The sequence below is a fragment of the Engystomops pustulosus genome, chromosome 1 (assembly GCF_040894005.1).
Source record: "Engystomops pustulosus chromosome 1, aEngPut4.maternal, whole genome shotgun sequence".
In the NCBI taxonomy this organism is placed as follows: Eukaryota; Metazoa; Chordata; class Amphibia; order Anura; family Leptodactylidae; genus Engystomops; species Engystomops pustulosus.
Window position 1 is genome coordinate 167,484,715 of NC_092411.1, and position 21,089 is coordinate 167,505,803.

Genomic DNA, 21,089 nt, shown 5'->3' on the forward strand with positions numbered 1-21,089 from the left:
TAAACTGACCTGTGGGAAACCCAGACCCATTCCCTAGAAATTCACCTCGCATGCCTGGCCCCGCCTCCGCGAGGATATTTCCTGGTTGGTCAGGTGATTTAGCTACAAGCCGAGAGGGTCCAGATTCCACCACAGGCCAAGCTGTGACTACCAATCAAAACAGCATTACACAACTAAAATTATACAAAAGTCAACAGATAACCACATTGGGAACACATGCATAGGAATAACAAAAAATTAACTTAAGGGAGGAAGGGTGATAATCTCTTGAGTCTGGAGCAGTCCAAAAGAGGCTGGACTAGCTCCGTGCTCAAGGCTAAATAGCCCGGGCTAGTGCCACCGGCCAGTGTAACCTAGCTGAGCACGTGACCTGGAGGGGGCGAGGGAAGGAGAAAGAAGAAAGGGGGCAGGAAGGGCCAAAAAACTTAACAAGCACGGCCAGTCCTGCAGTCCCCAGGCTTAGGCAGTCTGTGGGCTGGGCATACTGTAGACCAAGCTTGTAGCTAGAGATTTTAGCTACACCTTCTCACCCGGAGAGAAGATAGGAGTAGACCTATGTTTCTTATCAGCCTGAACCTTGGTACGGGCCGAGGCCCAGAGGAGGGACTGAAGAGTCTGTTCCCAAATCAATTTGAGGTCCTGTACCAACTCTTCTACTGCAGGAACATCCAAAGGAATGGACAGAGGAAGAGGTGGGCGTGGAAGAAAGGAGTTGCCCCAGCAGACTCCAAGTCCAGGGAGTTATAGGAGAACTCAGCCCGTGGCAGCAGATTGGACCAGTCATCCTGAAGGGCAGAGGTGAAATGGCGGAGATAACAGCCCAAAGTTTGATTTGCCCTTTCCACTTGACCATTCAACTGTAGGTGATAAGCAGAAGAAAAGTCCAGTTTCACTTGCAACTGGTTACACAAGGATCGCCAGAACTTGGACACAAACTGAACCACTCTATCATACACGATGTGGTGAGGAAGTCCATGAAGCTGGAAGATGTGATGAAAAAACAAACTGGCAAGACGTGGAGCAGACAGAAGACCTGGAAGAGAAATAAAACGGGACATCTTGGAAAACCGGGGAAAGTCCATGACAAAGTCCATAGCCACGTGCGACCACGTGCGACTGGGTATCGGCAACGGAAGCAGCAGGCCAGATGGCTTATTACAGGCACAGGAAGTGCAGGAACCCACAAAATCCTGAACATCTTTGACCAGGTCAGGCCACCAGTAGTAGAGGGAGATAAGGGCTATGAAGCGTTGCACCCCAGGGTGCCCAGCCAGTCGCAAGACAAAATCCTCTTTCGCAGTGCAGGTCGGACATACATCTTGCCGGGGGGAAGCTGCCGAAGATCCACTGGAGCAGCAACAACCAGTTGTTCAGGAGAGATAATATGCCAAGGTACAGGCTCTTCTCCAATGATATCAGAGGCATGTGACCAACGGGCTTGCCTAGGGTTTAGACGTTGGGCTGTCTGGAGATACAGGAGATTTTTATGATCTGTATATACACAGACCGGATGGTGAGCTCCCTCCAGAATATATTGCCATTCCTCAAGGGAAAGTTTGATGGCAAGAAGTTTCTATCTCCTATGGAGTAATTCCTCCCTCTGGCGGAAAAAGTCCTAGAGAAAAAAACGCAAGTGAGAGTTCAGCCTTTAGGTCCTTTCTGGGTGAGCACCGCCCCTGCAACTACAGAGGATGCACCAACTCCTAGATGAAAGGGCTTCTCCGTAACAGGCCTAGTGAAACTGGACCCGAGGCAAAAGTGAATTTCAACCTTGAGAAGGCTTCTTCAGCCGCCGGAGACTGGTTGGTGAGGGCCACGATGGGAGATACGAGAGTGGAAAAATGCAGGATAAACTGCCGGTAATAGTTCGCAAAACCCCGAAACCTCTGTATAGCACATAGACCTTCCGCATGTGGCCACTGTAAAACTGGAGACAGTTTAGCAGGATCCATCCGTCGGAGATTATATAGCCAAGGAAAGCAAGGCTCTGTTGGTGAAACTGACATTTCTCGAGCTTGCCGTAGAGACGATTGGCCCGAAGCGACCAAGAACTTGCTGTACGTGGGACTGGTGGGACTCAAGGTCCGGAATGAACACCTAAATGTCGTCTGGGTAGACAAGACACACGTGTATAGCATATCCCAGAAACTGTCATTGATAAATTCTTGAAAGACAGGTGGCGCATTACACAGTCCGAACGGCATCACCAGGTACTCTAAATATACAAACCACAAGCAAAAACCAGTGTGTCATAGGGCAAGGTACAAAAAAATTCTTTGAAACAATCTTTATTGGATTACCACAGATAATATACAAGACAAACTCACGATTAAAATCAATTAAAAAGTACAAAGTACATACAAAAAATGCCACGTTGGTTACACGGGTAAGTATACACCAACAACACCCCCTCACACACTGAATATAGTATTCCCGAGGATAACTGGTAAACACCTGACTATGTGCTAGCTAGTCCCATTAGTGGACAAGAGGATAGACGTAATTAAAGTGCATGATATACAAAGGTACATGGGTCCTACATGAGGCCTATATACATTACGCTGCACATGGAACCATGGTGTTCCGATCGGTGGAGAAAAGATCACTGAGTGAGGTAACGGAATGAAGGTGGAGGGGGTGGAGGGCTCCCCATGCGTTCCGTCTCCTGCTAGGAGACTTCCTCAGGGGTAGAAGTGCCCCCTAGAGTGCCAAGCTCCCTTATATGCCTCCATCCTACCTGCCTCCAGGTGCACCTGAGTCCGGCTATGGTCGTGAGTAATTCTGCAATCAGCGCTGCGCGTGCGCCGGAAGTGTCGCAGTAGGTACACAAGTATCGCGATACTTGGTTGCCAAGCAATCAATGTAAGCGTCTGAGTTTACAGGCGTGAAGAGAAGCGCCGCGATCGTGTCATAAGATGCTTAATGACAGTGATATCAAAGAGTAAAGGGATTGAGAGGTTTAAACAAAGGTAAGTATCGTTCCAAACTATGAATAAATAAGCGACACAATATTAAATAAATGATTGCTCCTGTAGCAGACTCAGTTATCATCTAATGCAAGACATTACTTTTTACATATATAAGAGAATGCATGGATAAGTATGTTGCGAAAAGCAAGTTTTTCGGCGCCGGTGAGTAAGAAATTTCAAGTGCACTAATATACATATTATGTGGGCTCAAGAAAGCCAAGTAGGATATAGTCTTAAAAAGAGAAAAGGTTGTAGCGACGATCAACAGAAATTTGAGTAAACAGAGTAAATCTCGTTCCAAACTATAAATGAACAGGCGACATAATATTGAGTAGATGAGTACTCCTCTAGCAGACTCAGTTATCATCTACTGTAAAAATGGAAAGAAATATATATATATAAAAAATGCATAAATAGATGTACTACAGAAAGCAAATTTTCGGCGCCGGTAAGTAGAAAATTTCAAATGCACTGGTATGCATGTAGGATCAAAAGCCAAGTGAGATATAATCTTAGAAAGATAAACAAAGGATGTAGAGACAATCGACAAAATTCCATAGGGAAGAAAACAAGAAGACAAATCAAGTGAAAAAATAGTTGTTGCAAAAAGCAATAGAGATAATATATTTATTATCAAATGAATATACAAAGTCACCGGTACTCGTATAAGAAGTGCATGGAACAGACAGCATAGCTCGTTTTGAAAATATATTAAAATAGATCATTGTGAACGACGAATTATTTAGTGACCATCACACAAGTGAAATAATTATTAAGCAGAGCTAAGCTATTTGTCAGGAAAGATTTTGGTCCCTAGGGAGATGAAAAAAAGTTATTTTGAAGGTATCAAGTACTATTACAATCGATAAGGATAAAGCCAATAGTTGATACTACAATACAAGGTGCTAAACATAAAGTGCTAGTGCATATATGACAATAATACGTATAACTAATAGAGTCGGTGATATAACCATATGCACCATGTTGCACAGGTAAAGAAATAAATTATGCAATGTATATTATAGACTCGGTGGTGTAGCGTCAGTAGGGACACCCGGAGGGAGGCAGGCGGAAGGCACAAAGGAAGGAAGCCGGCCTCCATACACAAAATTTGAGGCAATAAAGATCCAAAAAATAAAAATAAGGAAGATTATACACAGTGAGTTAGTCCTGTAGATTCAGTGTATCTATATAACGTATCACAGTGATAGTTAGTATGGTAATCTCACAAGATATTAGTAGAAGTTAAATTTTGTATATAATTTGAGTACTCCAGATCCATCAGTCCGGATTAGACCGGTTCAGAATATAGGAAAAGTCCAGAGAGTCCAAAGAAAATGGGAGATGCGAAGGAGGATTCAGTTGGAACAATATGAATGGGAGATGCGGAAAAGGATTCAGTTGGAGCAATATGAATGTTGGTACGTATTCCACATGGAGCCAGGACGGTTGTGCGTTGGTAGGTGTCGATGGTTCGCCATAATCCTGTGCAGCGGCTACATCACATGTTTCAGTAGGGTATAATTCGACAAGTAGATGGGTGAGCGTAAAAGGAAAGCAAACGACAAAAATTAGTGTTGTGGGAATGACAAGTAAGAGTGCGTGAGGTTAGGGGGCTAAAAAAGGATCCCAAACAAGGTGTGAAGGGGCTATAAGAGTCCGAGAGCTACAGGGGGCACACAACGACGGAATTTCAGCAGTGGCATATTTTTTGGACAAGACTAGTACAGGGGATCGAAGACATGACTCCTTTATCCCCTTCCCGCACCCTGACGTGATTCTACGTCATAGGATGCGGGTAGTTCCCGCACCTTGACGTAGAATCACGTCATGGCGATCGCCCGGGCTCAGAAGCTGAGCCCTTTCGATCGCCGCAGGATCCCAGCGGTACGCGGTAGCTGGGATCCCGCAGTAACAGCCGGGATCGCGACTATCGCGATCCCGACTGTTTAACAATATAGACGCCGCAGTCATAGTGACCACGGCGTCTATGGTGTATCGGCGCGACGATCGGCACCCTCTGTGCAGGGCACGGAGGTGCCGATCGTTGCCATGGCAACCCAGAGGCACGATCAGGTCCCCTGGGCTGCCTATGGCAGCTGCCTGCTTGGATCGTGCACTTTGCACGATCTAACAGTGCAGCTGTCAGCCTATGCAGAATGCATAGGCTGACTATGTCATATGCTGCAATACATTAGTATTGCAGCATATTACAATGAACAAGTGATCAAATGATCACTTGTTCATGTCCCACCCTGGGACAAAATAAAACAGTAAAAAAAAAGTTTAAAAAAAAGGTGCAACTAAAAAAAACTTATTTAAAAAGAATAAAAGTCCCCTTAAGTCCCGTCCCATGCAGTAATCATATAAAACATAAAAAAAGTGAAAATCACCAAAAAAACCACAACATATTGGGTATCACAATGTCCGTAACAACCCGTACAATAAAATAAAATGGTCACTGAACCCGTACGGTGAACACCGTAAAAAAAAACACAAAAAACCTCACAAAAATTATTACATTTTCACATCTGACCGCATAAAAAGTGCATAAAAAGTGATCAAAAAGTAAAATGTACCCCAACATGATACCAAGAATAAGTACAGCTTGTCCCGCAAAAAATAAGCTCTAAACCAGCGCTGTAAACAAAAAAATATAAATGTTCTGCCCATTGTTACATGGCGATACAAAAACAAGTAAATGTCTCACAAAATGAGTTCTATATTCTGCAAAACAAGTTAACCATAAAAAAGCCATATAAATGGGGTATCGCCGTAATCGTGATAACCCATAGAATAAAAATAACACATTATTTTTATGGTACGGTGAACGTCCGAGGAAAAAAATGCTAAAAACCATAAACAAGAATTTATGATTTTTTTAACCACCACCAAGAAAGAGTTAATAAAATCTGATTATTGGCTATTGAGCCGCCCTGTAAATGATGTACCTGAAAAGTGGATCTCATCCACAAAAAAATAATCTCCCATATGTCCAAATTACAAAAAAAATAAACATTTTATAGCCTGTAAGATGTGACATTGCAGATCTGCTCTGAATGGCGCCTCCTTCCGTTCTATGCCCGGCCGTGCGCCCGTACAGCAGTCACCACCACATATGGGGCATCCTCATACTCGGGAGACATTGGGTATCAAACTTTGTGGAGTTTTTTGTCATTTAATACTTTGTGACGGTTTAATTTTTGGCCAAAATGAATATATTGTCTAAAAAAATGACAGCTTGTAAATTAGACCTCCATTTTGTTTTAACCACTGTGAAGCATCTAAAGGGTCAACATACTTCTTAAAGTTGATTTTTTACACATTGAGGGGTGTTCTTTCTAAAATGGCATAATTTATGGGGGTTTACTGCTGTTTAGGCCTCTCAAAGTCAGTTAAAGCTGAGCAGGTGCCTCTAAATAAGGGTTTTGGCGTTTTTCATAAAAATGAGAAAAATTGCTCCCAAAATTCTGAACCTCCTAACAACCTAGAAAAGAGAGGGGATGCATAAAACCCTATGCCAATATAAAGCAGACATTCGTGAAATGTTAGTTATAAAGTTACTTGGGTGCTATGACTATCTGCCTGAAAAGCAGAACATTTTGAACTATGAAAATGAAGAATTTTTAGAAATTTTTGCCAAATTTAAGTTTTTTTCATAACTTAACACAAAAGATATCATCAAAATTTTTCTATTACTTTGAAGTACAATGTGTGACGGTAAAACAATCTCAAAATCCCCTGGATATGTTAAAGTGTCAAAAAGTTATAACCTCCTATAATGACACAGGGCAAAATTTTAAAATCAGGCCTGGTCCTAAAGGTCTAAAATGGCATAGACACGAAGGGGTTATTCTCGACTTATTGGAGTTTGTTTTGAGACACAATTTTTTCATTTTTGATCAGAAATTTTACAAACAGGTGTCTGGGACAGCGATGGGTGCACGATGTGCGCCCTCCTATGCCAACCTTTTTTTGGGGTGGTGGGAGGGCGAACACGTGTACCCATCTAACAAATTCCAAAGATATGTAAGGAGTTGGCAAAGATTCATTGATGATATTTTGTTGTTATGGGATGGACCTTTGGATCTTTGTCAGGAATTCATTTCGGAATTAAACACCAACCCCTGGAACATAATATTGACAGCTAACTTTTCGCAGGTATCAGTCGATTTCTTGGATCTAAAGATAACTAAGAGCAATGGAGGATTGACAACAGACTTGTTCCGGAAGAAGACCTCGACGAATAGTCTGCTCCACCACAACATTTTTCACCCACAGCATCTGAGAACCGGTATACCTGTGGGACAATTTATACGTGTCAAAAGGAATTGCTCCCTACAAAGTGACTTTCGAAGAAATGCACGAGAATTGACAGAAAGATTCCTTAATAGGGGCTACCCCAAGAAGACTGTCTCCAAGGCTTATATTCGTGCCCGGGACACCGAAAGGGGTGACCTATTGACCCAAAAAAGGAAAACAACTGAGTTTCGCCTAGGGGTGGTCACAACTTACAACAATCAGTGGTCTAACATCCGGACGATTTTGTCCAAAAATTGGAACATTCTTCGAGCAGAACCTCGCGTACAATCCCTGATCTCAGAGAGACCGACACTTATAGCAAGACGGGCGAAAAATCTTAAGGACAATTTGTCCAATAGTCATTTTGTCCGACCAACCCGCTCCTTGGGACGAGGTACTAAGCTCATTGGTTCCTACCCATGTGGGAATTGTTCAGTTTGCCCCTTGATGTTGGTTACTCAAAAATTCACACATCCTATCTCTTCACAGATTTTTACCTTACAGAATTATGTGAACTGCAGGACCAGGAACGTCATTTACGCTCTTATATGCCCATGCCGGAAAATCTACATAGGGCAGACCACGCAGGAACTTAGAAAACGGATACAGCAGCACCTTTCCAGTATCTCCAACGCGGGATCACATTTCTTTCAAGGTAAGATACTTTCAACAGTAGCGGCACACTTCCGCAATTTCCATGCAGGTAAAACGAGGGGTCTCCAAGTGGTGGGCTTGGACTGGGTGCCCACAACCATTCGGGGAGGAGACATAACCTACTTAGACGGGAAGCACGTTGGTTATACAAACTGAACACACGTGCCCCAGACGGCATCAATGAGGACCTTTTATTTACAGGTTTTTACAAGAACAGATGAACTGAATACGGGCTGCCGGAGGATACTTGAAGCTTGGGGGTTCTCTGAATATTTAACATCTCCCCTCACATTACCAAAGTGGGTGAGTTTCTCATTCTACATTCACTCTTCTGGATTACTTTGTTTAAACCTAGGACACTTATTAAGGTTTATTCACCATATCCATTCCACACACCGACCTCACACTATATCTATCTTCCCTTATCTATCTTTCTCACAATTGGTATTATATGATCTTTATGTTTCACATGTTGGTGACGCTCTATATAGCACATCGGTGGGATCTTACTACACTGTTTTCTGGGCACCCGCCCCCTGTAGCTCTCGGACTCTTATAGCCCCTTCACACCTTGTTTGGGATCCTTTTTTAGCCCCCTAACCTCACGCACTCTTACTTGTCATTCCCACAACACTAATTTTTGTCGTTTGCTTTCCTTTTACGCTCACCCATCTACTTGTCGAATTATACCCTACTGAAACATGTGATGTAGCCGCTAGACAGGATTATGGCGAACCATCGACACCTACCAACGAACAACCGTCCTGGCTCCATGTGGAATACGTACCAACATTCATATTGCTCCAACTGAATCCTTTTCCGCATCTCCCATTCATATTGTTCCAACTGAATCCTCCTTCGCATCTCCCATTTTCTTTGGACTCTCTGGACTTTTCCTATATTCTGAACCGGTCTAATCCGGACTGATGGATCTGGAGTACTCAAATTATATACAAAATTTAACTTCTACTAATATCTTGTGAGATTACCATACTAACTATCACTGTGATACGTTATATAGATACACTGAATCTACAGGACTAACTCACTGTGTATAATCTTCCTTATTTTTATTTTTTGGATCTTTATTGCCTCAAATTTTGTGTATGGAGGCCGGCTTCCTTCCTTTGTGCCTTCCGCCTGCCTCCCTCCGGGTGTCCCTACTGACGCTACACCACCGAGTCTATAATATACATTGCATAATTTATTTCTTTACCTGTGCAACATGGTGCATATGGTTATATCACCGACTCTATTAGTTATACGTATTATTGTCATATATGCACTAGCACTTTATGTTTAGCACCTTGTATTGTAGTATCAACTATTGGCTTTATCCTTATCGATTGTAATAGTACTTGATACCTTCAAAATAACTTTTTTTCATCTCCCTAGGGACCAAAATCTTTCCTGACAAATAGCTTATCTCTGCTTAATAATTATTTCACTTGTGTGATGGTCACTAAATAATTCGTCGTTCACAATGATCTATTTTAATATATTTTCAAAACGAGCTATGCTGTCTGTTCCATGCACTTCTTATACGAGTACCGGTGACTTTGTATATTCATTTGATAATAAATATATTATCTCTATTGCTTTTTGCAACAACTATTTTTTCACTTGATTTGTCTTCTTGTTTTCTTCCCTATGGAATTTTGTCGATTGTCTCTACATCCTTTGTTTATCTTTCTAAGATTATATCTCACTTGGCTTTTGATCCTACATGCATACCAGTGCATTTGAAATTTTCTACTTACCGGCGCCGAAAATTTGCTTTCTGTAGTACATCTATTTATGCATTTTATATATATATATATATATTTCTTTCCATTTTTACAGTAGATGATAACTGAGTCTGCTAGAGGAGTACTCATCTACTCAATATTATGTCGCCTGTTCATTTATAGTTTGGAACGAGATTTACTCTGTTCGAAATTTCTGTTGATCGTCGCTACAACCTTTTCTCTTTTTAAGACTATATCCTACTTGGCTTTCTTGAGCCCACATAATATGTATATTAGTGCACTTGAAATTTCTTACTCACCGGCGCCGAAAAACTTGCTTTTCGCAACATACTTATCCATGCATTCTCTTATATATGTAAAAAGTAATGTCTTGCATTAGATGATAACTGAGTCTGCTACAGGAGCAATCATTTATTTAAAATTGTGTCGCTTATTTATTCATAGTTTGGAACGATACTTACCTTTGTTTAAACCTCTCAATCCCTTTATTCTTTGATATCACTGTCATTAAGCATCTTATGACACGATCGCGGCGCTTCTCCTCACGCCTGTAAACTCAGACGCTTACATTGATTGCTTGGCAACCAAGTATCGCGATACTTGTGTACCTACTGCGACACTTCCGGCGCACGCGCAGCGTTGATTGCAGAATTACTCACGACCATAGCCGGACTCAGGTGCACCTGGAGGCAGGTAGGATGGAGGCATATAAGGGAGCTTGGCACTCTAGGGGGCACTTCTACCCCTGAGGAAGTCTCCTAGCAGGAGACGGAACGCGTGGGGAGCCCTCCACCCCCTCCACCTTCATTCCGTTACCTCACTCAGTGATCTTTTCTCCACCGATCGGAACACCATGGTTCCATGTGCAGCGTAATGTATATAGGCCTCATGTAGGACCCATGTACCTTTGTATATCATGCACTTTAATTACGTCTATCCTCTTGTCCACTAATGGGACTAGCTAGCACATAGTCAGGTGTTTACCAGTTATCCTCGGGAATACTATATTCAGTGTGTGAGGGGGTGTTGTTGGTGTATACTTACCCGTGTAACCAACGTGGCATTTTTTGTATGTACTTTGTACTTTTTAATTGATTTTAATCGTGAGTTTGTCTTGTATATTATCTGTGGTAATCCAAGAAAGATTGTTTCTAAGAATTTATTTTGTACCTTGCCCTATGACACACTGGTTTTTGCTTGTGGTTTGTACATTTATGTTCATGGTGTGTCGGCAATAGTTTAACTTGATTGGGCTGTGCTAGGTCATCCTTGCTTGTTAGCAGGTACTTTAAATATCCATCGTGCATGTTAAAGGCTGTCTTCATTCGTCACCCATGCGGATCCGGGAGAGGTTGTAGGTCCCACGAATGTCCAACTTGGAGAAGACCTTGGATGCGCAGGCCTCCCTTGCAGACAGTCATAGAGCTCCATGATCAACAGCAACGGATAGCGTTTCTTAACCGAGACTTTGTTAAGCATGTGATAGTCGATGCAAGGACGGAGTGACCCATCCTTCTTGGTCACGAAAAAGAAGTCTGCACCAGCAGGAGAGGAGGACTTATGTATAAACCCCCTCTGCAGGTTCTCTTGAATATACTCCAATATGGCAGCAGTCTCGGGAAGAGAGGAAAAGGATACCCCAGGGAGCAGAGGCACCTGGCAGGAGATCCACAGGGCCTTCGTGGGGACAGTGTGGTGGCAAAGTCTCTGCTTGTTTCTTGGAGTAAACATCAGCAAAGTCCTTGCATTGTCTTGTCTACCCAGATGACATTTTGGTGTTCTCCCCAAGACTCTCTTTACTAATCCATCCTATATCCTCCTCCCGTTGCTTATCTGGTAAACACCAGATATATATCAAGCTCAAAGCTTCTCTGCAGTCACTTTCACATTGGACCTTGTATAAAGATTGTGGCTGATGACTAGTTCAAACAGCAGAATTTTTATTTATTGAAGTATTTTATACTGTTCCAGAATGGCTGAACCATTATACAAGCTCTTATACCTCTTTATCCTCAAAGACTGTAAGCTCTTGGGAGCAGTGCCCTCACTCCTCTGTAATGTAATATTATATTTGTATATGTCCCCCATGGTCGAACTGGCCCACCAGTGTGGCAGTGAATTCACAGGTGAGGCCCGACGTCTGTCATTATAATAACTCATTATAATAAAACATGCATTGCCTCCTGGCAGGTATCTGCATTAGCTCCAATGTGACTGCTCGTAGCTGCATCAGCATCTCGCCCCCTGATTCACTATTCACACAGTCATACTGGTCGAGCAGACTGTAAGCTGTCACTTCTCAAAGACCAGAGGATGTGGGCCCACCCTCTGGTCATGACAGCCATTAAGGGCCAACAATCAAATAGCAGCTGGGGCTGAAGTATCATTACATTGACATCTCTTAGTAAAGAGCCCCTCCTGATGCTTACGTGTGCAGCAGCGGGAGTTCAGTGAAGAATGAAGAGCTGCTGATCGATCTGCTCATCTATGATGGCTTTCAGAATAAAAAAATTATGTGTTTTATTATATTATATGTATTTTTTTAAGTACATCCCATTTACAAACAAAGCACCTCTTTACATCAATGCAATTTGTACATGAACATAGAATTACTGTGGGCTGAAGAACTACAACTCCCAGCAGTTGAATGGGATGCTGAAAGTTGTAGTTCTTCAAATAACTTTATTTAGCATTTTTAACTCTGCAACTTTAAAAATCCATAACTGTTTTATTTTCTGTGTACAAAGCTGTATGAGGGCTTTACGTAAAAATTTATTCATGCCATTCTCAATACATATTTACCTCTTTCACTGTGCACTCCAAAGTATACCTCCCCTTAATTCTAACTTCATACTTTGGTGTATAAGGTGTAATATTTTACAGGACGAGCTGACAGTTTTATGAATATACCAAATTGTGGCAAGAACTGCCATCAAGTCCATATATGATGGGACCCACACTATAAACGCTTAATCATTTACAAAAAACCAGAGTGGTGTGTAACAAATGTCCACATACTGTCCAATATATAGCAAAAAATAATCACTTTTATTAAACAAAACACCATAAAAACACTTAAAAAGCATGTACACTGAACATTCTATATCAGGGTTTGGTTACAATACAACCAAGATTACACCCCTCCACAGTTTTATTGCTATCATTTTGAGATCTTTACAACCTCTTAATAACTTTTTTGTGTTGCAAAATGCAAAAAATATGCACCTCTGTCATGTGTTGTAATCCGTTATGCGGTTCGACGTCGGGAATAACCATGAAATGCTCCCTGCGGAATTTAGTAGGTTAACACACTTTTTAGTGCCAGCACTGATCACAGGTGTTTGCTGCACTATATAGCAAACACCAAGGGGGAAGGTTAATCACTGCTTCTATGCCTGTTTCTGACGTAGAAGCAGTGACATAATTGCAAACTCTTGCAGTGCAAAATTTGCATTTAAATTCACAAATAATACACCCCCTCTGTTCCGTGGGGGCGTGGAGGGGCGCAGCAGTCGGTGGAGGGGGGATTATTGCAAAACATGTTCCGACAGTTTACAGTTTACACACAGACTGCGCTAAAAAGGTCTAAACCTTTTGATGTTTCCAGTGCCACAAGGCATATTAGCCTCTTTCAATAATTTGCATATAAGGGCAATAAAACATTTCCAAACTTATCGGCCACAGAAATATTAGCACTAAAAAGGGCTACAATGGCATTTATTAGAGGTAGATCTGAGATGGTGGGTTTCCTTTAATGGAGCCTGGAGCCCCTCAGGATCATTTGCATAATTTGTAAAGCCTTTTTTTCTTAAAAACAAGGGCATAAGAAGCTAAAAGAATAGTGGATCCTACCAGAGGGGGCACAAACCAGTATGTTAGTGTGCTTGGTTTACAATCCTTCATCCTGGTGGTAGATGTGCTTTAACTTTTTTCATCAAAATGTGTTTGTGATTAAGGGCAGTCTATTGTTATGTTCTTACATGCCAATGACAAACAACCTGCACAAATGTAGTGGGAAGGATGCATTCACGGTTTGCGTTTGCATTGTGTTTAGAAACACAATGAAAATACATGTGGGCGGAGCTCTGAACAATTGCATACTAAACATGAGTACCCAATGTTTAGTATTGTTTACATGCAAAACACATGCCGTTCATTACCGATTGCATGCGTTTTTATTGAAACCCATATAAATTCATCCCAGGAGCTCCTCATTCAATCTGGATTGCGTTTTGAAATAAAGTCCAGACAGAACGCCTGAACTCAACTGGATGCTAAAAACACATATCCATGGTCAGTCTATGAATCCTGAACAAAGTACTGGACTCCTTTCATCATTCTGATATTTGAACACAGTGGGGCACATTGCACGTCCTGCGCGATCCCCGAAATTGCATTGTCCGACGGAATGCACATCTGCCGCGATTCACGAAGATTGTGCGCCCTGCATCTGTCGTTTCCGGAGGTTCGACGGAGTTCACCATCTTAATCCCGATGTATATAAGTGCATTGTCTTGCAACACAAATTGAAAATTAAATCCTGCGCTTAGTCCGAATCAGTCGGAACGTCCGCCCCCAATTTCTGCCACATGAAAGCCAGCATAGCTGTGCCACAATCCGATCACGTGCAACACAATCCCCAGTTAAATACCTGTCACAGCAGCGCCATCCCTGAAAACGTCGGAAAATCAGACGAAAGTGTGATCCGCGGACCCTCAATAAATAAGCCCCAGTGACTTCATTTTTCCCCTATACAGTAAATAGTGTCTTCCATAGGATAAATCTTTAAATGCAGGAGCACTTGTGGTTTACAAACACAGATATAGGGGAAACTGTGTCCAGCAGATATTGCAACACACACTAAAGGGGCAACTACACACTCTGAAATGAGGCTGAAATACGCTCATAGGGGCACTTTTGGCTGTTACACACTCAAAGGAGACACATACTACTACACAATGTTATGGAAGAGTTGTGAAGTGGCTAACCTTCACGCTGCTGGCGTCTAGGAAAGACTGCTTAGTCTAGATCAAGTATGCTGGCCTTGAGCCTCAGTATTTAATTCTGTTGCACAATATGTGATGTAGGGAGCAACTTCAGATTAATGCTCTCTGAACTGCTTCCCTCATGCCATGTAAGCAGGAAATTTTAGAAGGTATTGTAAAGTTGTGGCACTGTCTCAAAGGCCACAATGTCTAAGTGGATTTAATGAAGCACTTCAATGTACATTTCTATCAACAAAACACTCACATGAAAGCATGGTCAAAGCTGGGCTATGGGCAATCCAGGGATGGACATTTGGCCCCCCTAAATTGCCCATAGACCACTTTTGACCATGCTTTCGGGTGAGTGTTTTGTTGATAGGAATGTATGTGAATGTACGTTGAAGCTGGAGGGTACCTCCGGGCTTCTATATATATTGAAAGTAATAATTACACCCTCGGCAGCATTATTTTTTTACGTTTAGTATTTATTCATTTATTGATGGCATCATTGGTCTTGTAAATACATAAGCAGAAAATGGTCAATAACATGGATAACCCCGCAGGTGATGCGCCATAAACACACATGCAGGGACCATCACCTGGTACTGCTACTAACAAGCTGCAAAATGCCCTTTGTCAGATACCAGAAAGATGACCACTGCTGACCACACCAAATCAGAAAATATAGAAAGCAGACATGGCATAGCGTGTCATAAATGGTGCGGGCACCTAACCAGAAAGTCTGTTATTTGAATGGCGCATGCGCAGTAGGGAGATGCGCACGCCAGAATCACGACCCACACATGGGCGGGTCAACAGGAGGAACGGCCACTGCCATTCCAGTCCATGGCCCTCCCCTATACCGTGGGGGAGCACATTCGAGCCAGGCATTGGAAACCTTCATTTCCTTGCCTTCTATTTTTCCTTTTATCCCCTGATGAACCCCAAAAGAAGTGGGGTGAAACGTGTTGGGATGGGATGCTCTGTGGGACCGTCCTTGTAAGGACGGGAGCAACCTATTGGGTTATATGAAATAACGGGAGGACTATCCCAGGAGACCCTATCGTACCATGTGAATCGCAACCAAGTACACTGCAAGAATTGGTGAGACTGTTCCAATTTTCTTCCTATGTGTTACATTTTGTTACGTGTGTATAATATGGATGAAATCATCTTCAATACTGTCAAACTTTTATCCTGACAACTAGGTGATTTTTTACATCTTGTGAGTAAACCAATTGTGCAGTTATATACCCTATTACTGTCATATTTCTGTACACTTGCCCTATGTGTATTGTGCTATGGTGTGTGACACTATTTCCTTGGTTTGTGTGGCACCATTCAAGGGTGTCAAATTATGGTCTTTTAGGACTTGTTTTAATATGAACTAGTAAAAGTTATGTTTAATATAGCCACATCTGCTTTCTATATTTAGCATCATTGGTCTTGGTCTCACTGGGGGAGGCATATGCATTCTGTGGTTTCCCTATTCCATCTGGGCCTATCTTGCTTCGTGTTTAGATTGTCCCGACTACAGGCGGTCCCATACTTAGGAACACCCGACTTACAGACGACCCCTAGTTACAAACGGAACTCTGGTAATTGGTAATTTACTGTACTTTAGCCCTAGACACAAACAATAAACAGCTAGAACAGTTATTAAAGGTGTCTGCAATTAAGCTTTATTGATAATCCTTATTAATTCTTATGACAACCCAAAATTTTCAAAATTCAATTGTCACAGAGACCAAAAACAAATCGTCTTGAGCTACAATTCTAAAATATGCAGTTACGTCTTACATACAAATTCAACTTAAGAACAAACCTGTTACCTGGGGACTACCTTTAATGTGATATATTTTTATGAATTTTGTGTATTTGAACTTTAATAAAATGTAGACATCTATTTACACTTTCAACTCTCCTTTTTCTTTGGGTATTTTGGGTATTTTGTTGTTGCTGCTGTTGAAGAGTTGTATAACAGTAGATTGTATATCATAGGGGATAGTTTCTATTGGTTTCGTGAATTGAGCACTACCCTAATACCTATGATAAAATTGTGTTTTGTGATCTAAATTTTTGTTCTCAGTTTATAGTTGATCTCTGACCACAGATACCCCTCAGGGACAAGATGTTGCAGCCTCTCTGCTCCAATGACACTTTGCGAAACCTGGTTGTTCAGGTCCTGCACTTCTGATTGCAATGATAAGCAATAATAGCAGTCAAAGGTAAAGTTTCTTGTAGGAAAAAAAGGGAAATACATGTTATAAAAGCAAAAAAAAAAAAGTTAAATAGGCCAATTCCCCCAAATTAGTGTCTGCAATTATGGATGCAAACTGGGATCAGATACTGTCACACAATATTACTAATGTTAAATGAGAGAACGTCAAATCTATAATAATTCATTATACTTCTAAACTTATACCTATAGGTAACAATTATAGACTACAAAGGAGCCTTCCTGACATACAGCAACGGTTAAAAAGGAAATACATGAAAAAAATGCATTTAAAAAATATACATCTGAAGGGTCACTTAAAGCCTTTAATAACAAAACAGTTACTATGATCTGTAAAAATGAAATAAAATTATCCAAAATACAAAATAAAAGTAAGGTTGCTAAAGATAGCAAATCAAATAGAGCCAGAGCAGGTAAAACCCCTTATATAATGAAAATGGGGAAGTAGAGATGGATTAATTGATTTTTATATCTTTATATTTTAAAAACCAGAGGGCAACAGATCATGTAAAAATATAATATTTGTGTCATACTCAAAACTTATGGCCATGACTGTATGCTTTCTCCGAAACTACTCATATTAAGCCAGATTTATGTTTCACTTCAATATTGCAATATTCGGCAAAATAAACATTACTAGGTTGCTAATAGGTTGGGGATAACTCTTTGAGGTTGTTACTATTGTGGATCAATAATTGATTAAATAAAGCGGGACTACCCTGGTTACGGAACAGCAATCTCCATTTTATAAGCTACAAAATTGCATACCCTCCCATGGCCTCCCCCCCATAATGATGTAAGCAAACATCACCCAATCTATGGGACGAGGGTGGAGCTGGGCATAAGGCAGCATCCAGATGGCGCCTATGCCCTGACTTTTGGATTTAGCAAAGTAAGTGGCACGAACTTTACACTTATTGATTTCCACCATAACAACTGCCTGTGGCAGAGAGTTCCATAGTCTCACTGCTTTTACACTAGAGAATCCCTCTCTATGTTAATGGTAGGGCCATGTTTCCTCTAGGCATAGAGAATCCCCCCTTGTCCTGGCCGCAGGTATAGGTATGGCAGTATCTATAAAAAGATTCCTGCACTTACTATTTACATATTTGTACATTGTAATGAGGTCTCCCCTCATCCGTCTTTTTTCTATGCTGAATAACTCTAAATTTTGTAATCTGTCATTGTGTTTTTAGTCTGGCCTAATAAACCACTACCAGTACATTGTCAAGCAGTTTTTGTTTCTTTCATGGCCCATGGTGGTGGCATCATCCAAAAAATCATTTGTTAAGTGAGATGTAAGTTGGTTGTATAAAGTCAAGGAGGCAGAGAGTTTAACCCCTCACCACTGCCATACGGCTACATACATCCTATTTACACATGCCCAGGGCCAGGCCAGGGGGGGAATTCCCGGCTCTGAAAAGTAATCAGTGCTAGGTATGCTTGTGATACACACATACCATTGCTTACAGCATCGCTGCCTGCATCCTCTGCACACTAACTGGTGGCAGGGGAGTCCTGTATAGTGCCGGCTGGAGTTTCCGGCACAATATCAGTTCTAAAGGATCTGACACTATGTCAGGATGTTGTGAATCTGTTTGTCTCGCCCTGCCCCAGCAGTTAGATCCTGCCATGTGGGGAGATAATGGCTGCTGCCCTGATACATTGCAGTAAGGTTATGTGTGTCTGAAGCCAGGGCATGTTGGGGGGAACTATATACACAATGCTGGAGCATCCTCTAGTTAAGTGGTGGTAAACCTATGGCACGGGTGCCAGAGGTGGCACTTAGAGCCTTTTTCTTTGGGCACTCATGCCATCGCCCCGAACAGGACCAAATCCACCGAATCTTCCTGCAGTCCTCGGCAACTTAAGCCATGCTGTTCTCAGCGTTATTATAAAGCGACATTTCATTGACTGTTTGGAACTGCAGAAAATTTGAGAAGGGGTTTAAAGAAGGGCATTATCTTTGGCGATCATCCTGCTGGACCCACCATTCTTCCTGTACAGAGAGACCCTGGATAGAAGCTACATTGATAGATTGAATTTGTCTTCCTTCTTTCAACTGTATTGGTGGCCTCAGGCAGCAGATACATTTGGAAGATGTGGAAAAAACAGATAGCAGTAAGTTACTGCTTAAAATACCATCTTGGTATTTTACGTATTCACGGCGAATAGGCGGATTTTGGCTGTAGTTTGGGCACTCGGTGTCTAAAAGGTTCGCCATCACTGCCCTAGTTGTTAATGTAATATGGTGATAGAGATGGTGGAGGGAAACAACTGAAAGCTGCAGTCACTTTATGAAGATTGTGTGGATTGTGTGGAATGACTGTTTATACTGTATGTGAATGACTGACTGTGTATACTATATGTGAATGACTGCTTCTGTATACTGTAAGTGAATGACTGTATACTGTATTTGAATGACTATATACTGTATGTGAATGAGTGTATACTGTAGGTGAATTACTGTGTCTTTATACTGTATGTGAATGACTGTATACTGTTTGTGAATAGAGCCCTCTCCATTTTAGGAGTTGTTAGGGAGACTGGCCATCTCCCTAGGAGATCTCCAAAAGCGGAGAATTTAGTAATTGCAGCTGGAAACCACTGCCTGATAAAGCAATAGTTAACATTTGAAATGTTCTTAACCAATGATGTCCTTTGTAAAACAAGCTGGAAGCTTCACCATCATGGGCTCCCCATCCTCCATCACCCAGGGATTCCCATATACAACTCAGAAGTTTGCCAATGGAGAAACCTCCTTTATCAGCCTGTCCCTCCATCATTCTTGCACACACAACTTGCTGTAGGCCTGTCCTCCTGTCCAATACCAAGCACCCAGACCATAGCGGCCCAAGGCCGCATAAGCCAGCCGCTCCGTTATTCTGGGCCCCAGCTGTCTACAACCACCGAAGAAAGGCTGGACCCTGGTGGGGGATGTTGACTGTGTATACCGTATGTGACTGTGTAAACTGTATGTGAATCACACCATCAGCATTTCACGATCCAGCTTCAGGTCCAGGCATAAGTTTCATACTGATCAGTGTATGTTGTGACTGGATGTAAGACTCCTTCCAACAATTGTCTCCTATTCACCAATGTCAATTTAATGGCGAGAAGATCCTTGTCCCCAATACCAAAATTTTTCTCAGCCGCTGAGAATTTCTCAGAGAAGAATCTGCAAGGGTGAGTTTTCCCACAAGGAGATGGCTGAGAGAACACAGCTCCAACAGCAAAAGAAGAGGCATCCACTTCCAGAAAAAATGGTGAGGCTGAATTCAGCTGGTTGAGAATAGGGGCCCGAAAGAAAGCTTTGTTTAAGCTGCTAGAAAGCTTGGACAGCCTCTGGAGGCCATTTCGGGGGGTTAGATGTTTTGGGGTGAGAGCAAATCCCTTGATGAATCACTTGTAATAGTTAGCAAATCCCACAATCTCTGGATCGCCTTCAAACCTGTGAGTTAAGGCCAATTCTGGATAGCCTGGGCCTTGTATGGATCCATCTTAAGGCCTGAGTCAGACAGAATATATCCTAGGAAAGGAATGGATGGTTGCTCAAAGATGCATTTTTCCAACTTGCAGTAGAGCTGTTTTTCCCTTAGCCAGGTCAGAACCTGACTAACATGTTTGCGAGGCTAAGGATAAGGTTGGCAACCCTTAACCAGGTACTGCTTCTTAAATATTCTTTACTGATTGCTTTCTCCCAGTTGGACTACGCACATAACTATAATCATTATTCTCCACAGGAAAATGGACATTTAATTAAATATAATTGATTGCCATCAATATTATGCTTTTCCTTTCAGGTGAAATGGACTTTCAATATTGATATTTTGCATATGATGCCTCTCTTTTAACCCCTTAACGAACAGACCCTTTTTCATTTACATTTTTCACTCCCCACCTTCAAAAATCTATAACTTTTTAATTTTTACACGTAAAGATCTCTGTGATAGCTCGTTTTCTGCGTAACAAATTGCACTTCATGGTGATGGTATTTAATATTCCAAGCTGTGTACTGGGAAGCGGGAAAAAAATTCCAAATGCTGTGAAAAAGCATTTGCGCCATTTTCTTGTAGGCTTGGATTTTACGGATTTCACTGTAAGCCCCAAATGACATGTCTACTTTATTCTTTGGGTTGGTATGATTACGGGAATACCAAATTTGTATAGGTTTTATAATGTTTTCATACAT

The 21,089-nt window shown here is 41.7% G+C and overlaps 1 protein-coding gene across 12 annotated transcripts in view; it reads right to left on the reverse strand.

The window, feature by feature from the left end:
- The window catches only part of ADGRL3 (adhesion G protein-coupled receptor L3), a 1,100,912-nt gene that overhangs the window by 148,555 nt on the left and 931,268 nt on the right, over positions 1 to 21,089 (reverse strand). Inside the window, exon 24 of one of the 12 annotated variants that reach the window (XM_072113836.1) lies at positions 16,453 to 16,895. The exons of the other annotated variants lie outside the window; for them this stretch is intronic. Coding sequence (XP_071969937.1) covers positions 16,837 to 16,895 — 59 coding nt within the window. The 3' untranslated portion in view covers positions 16,453 to 16,836. Of the gene's footprint in view, positions 1 to 16,452; positions 16,896 to 21,089 lie in introns of those variants that run through there. 12 annotated transcript variants of the gene reach the window in all.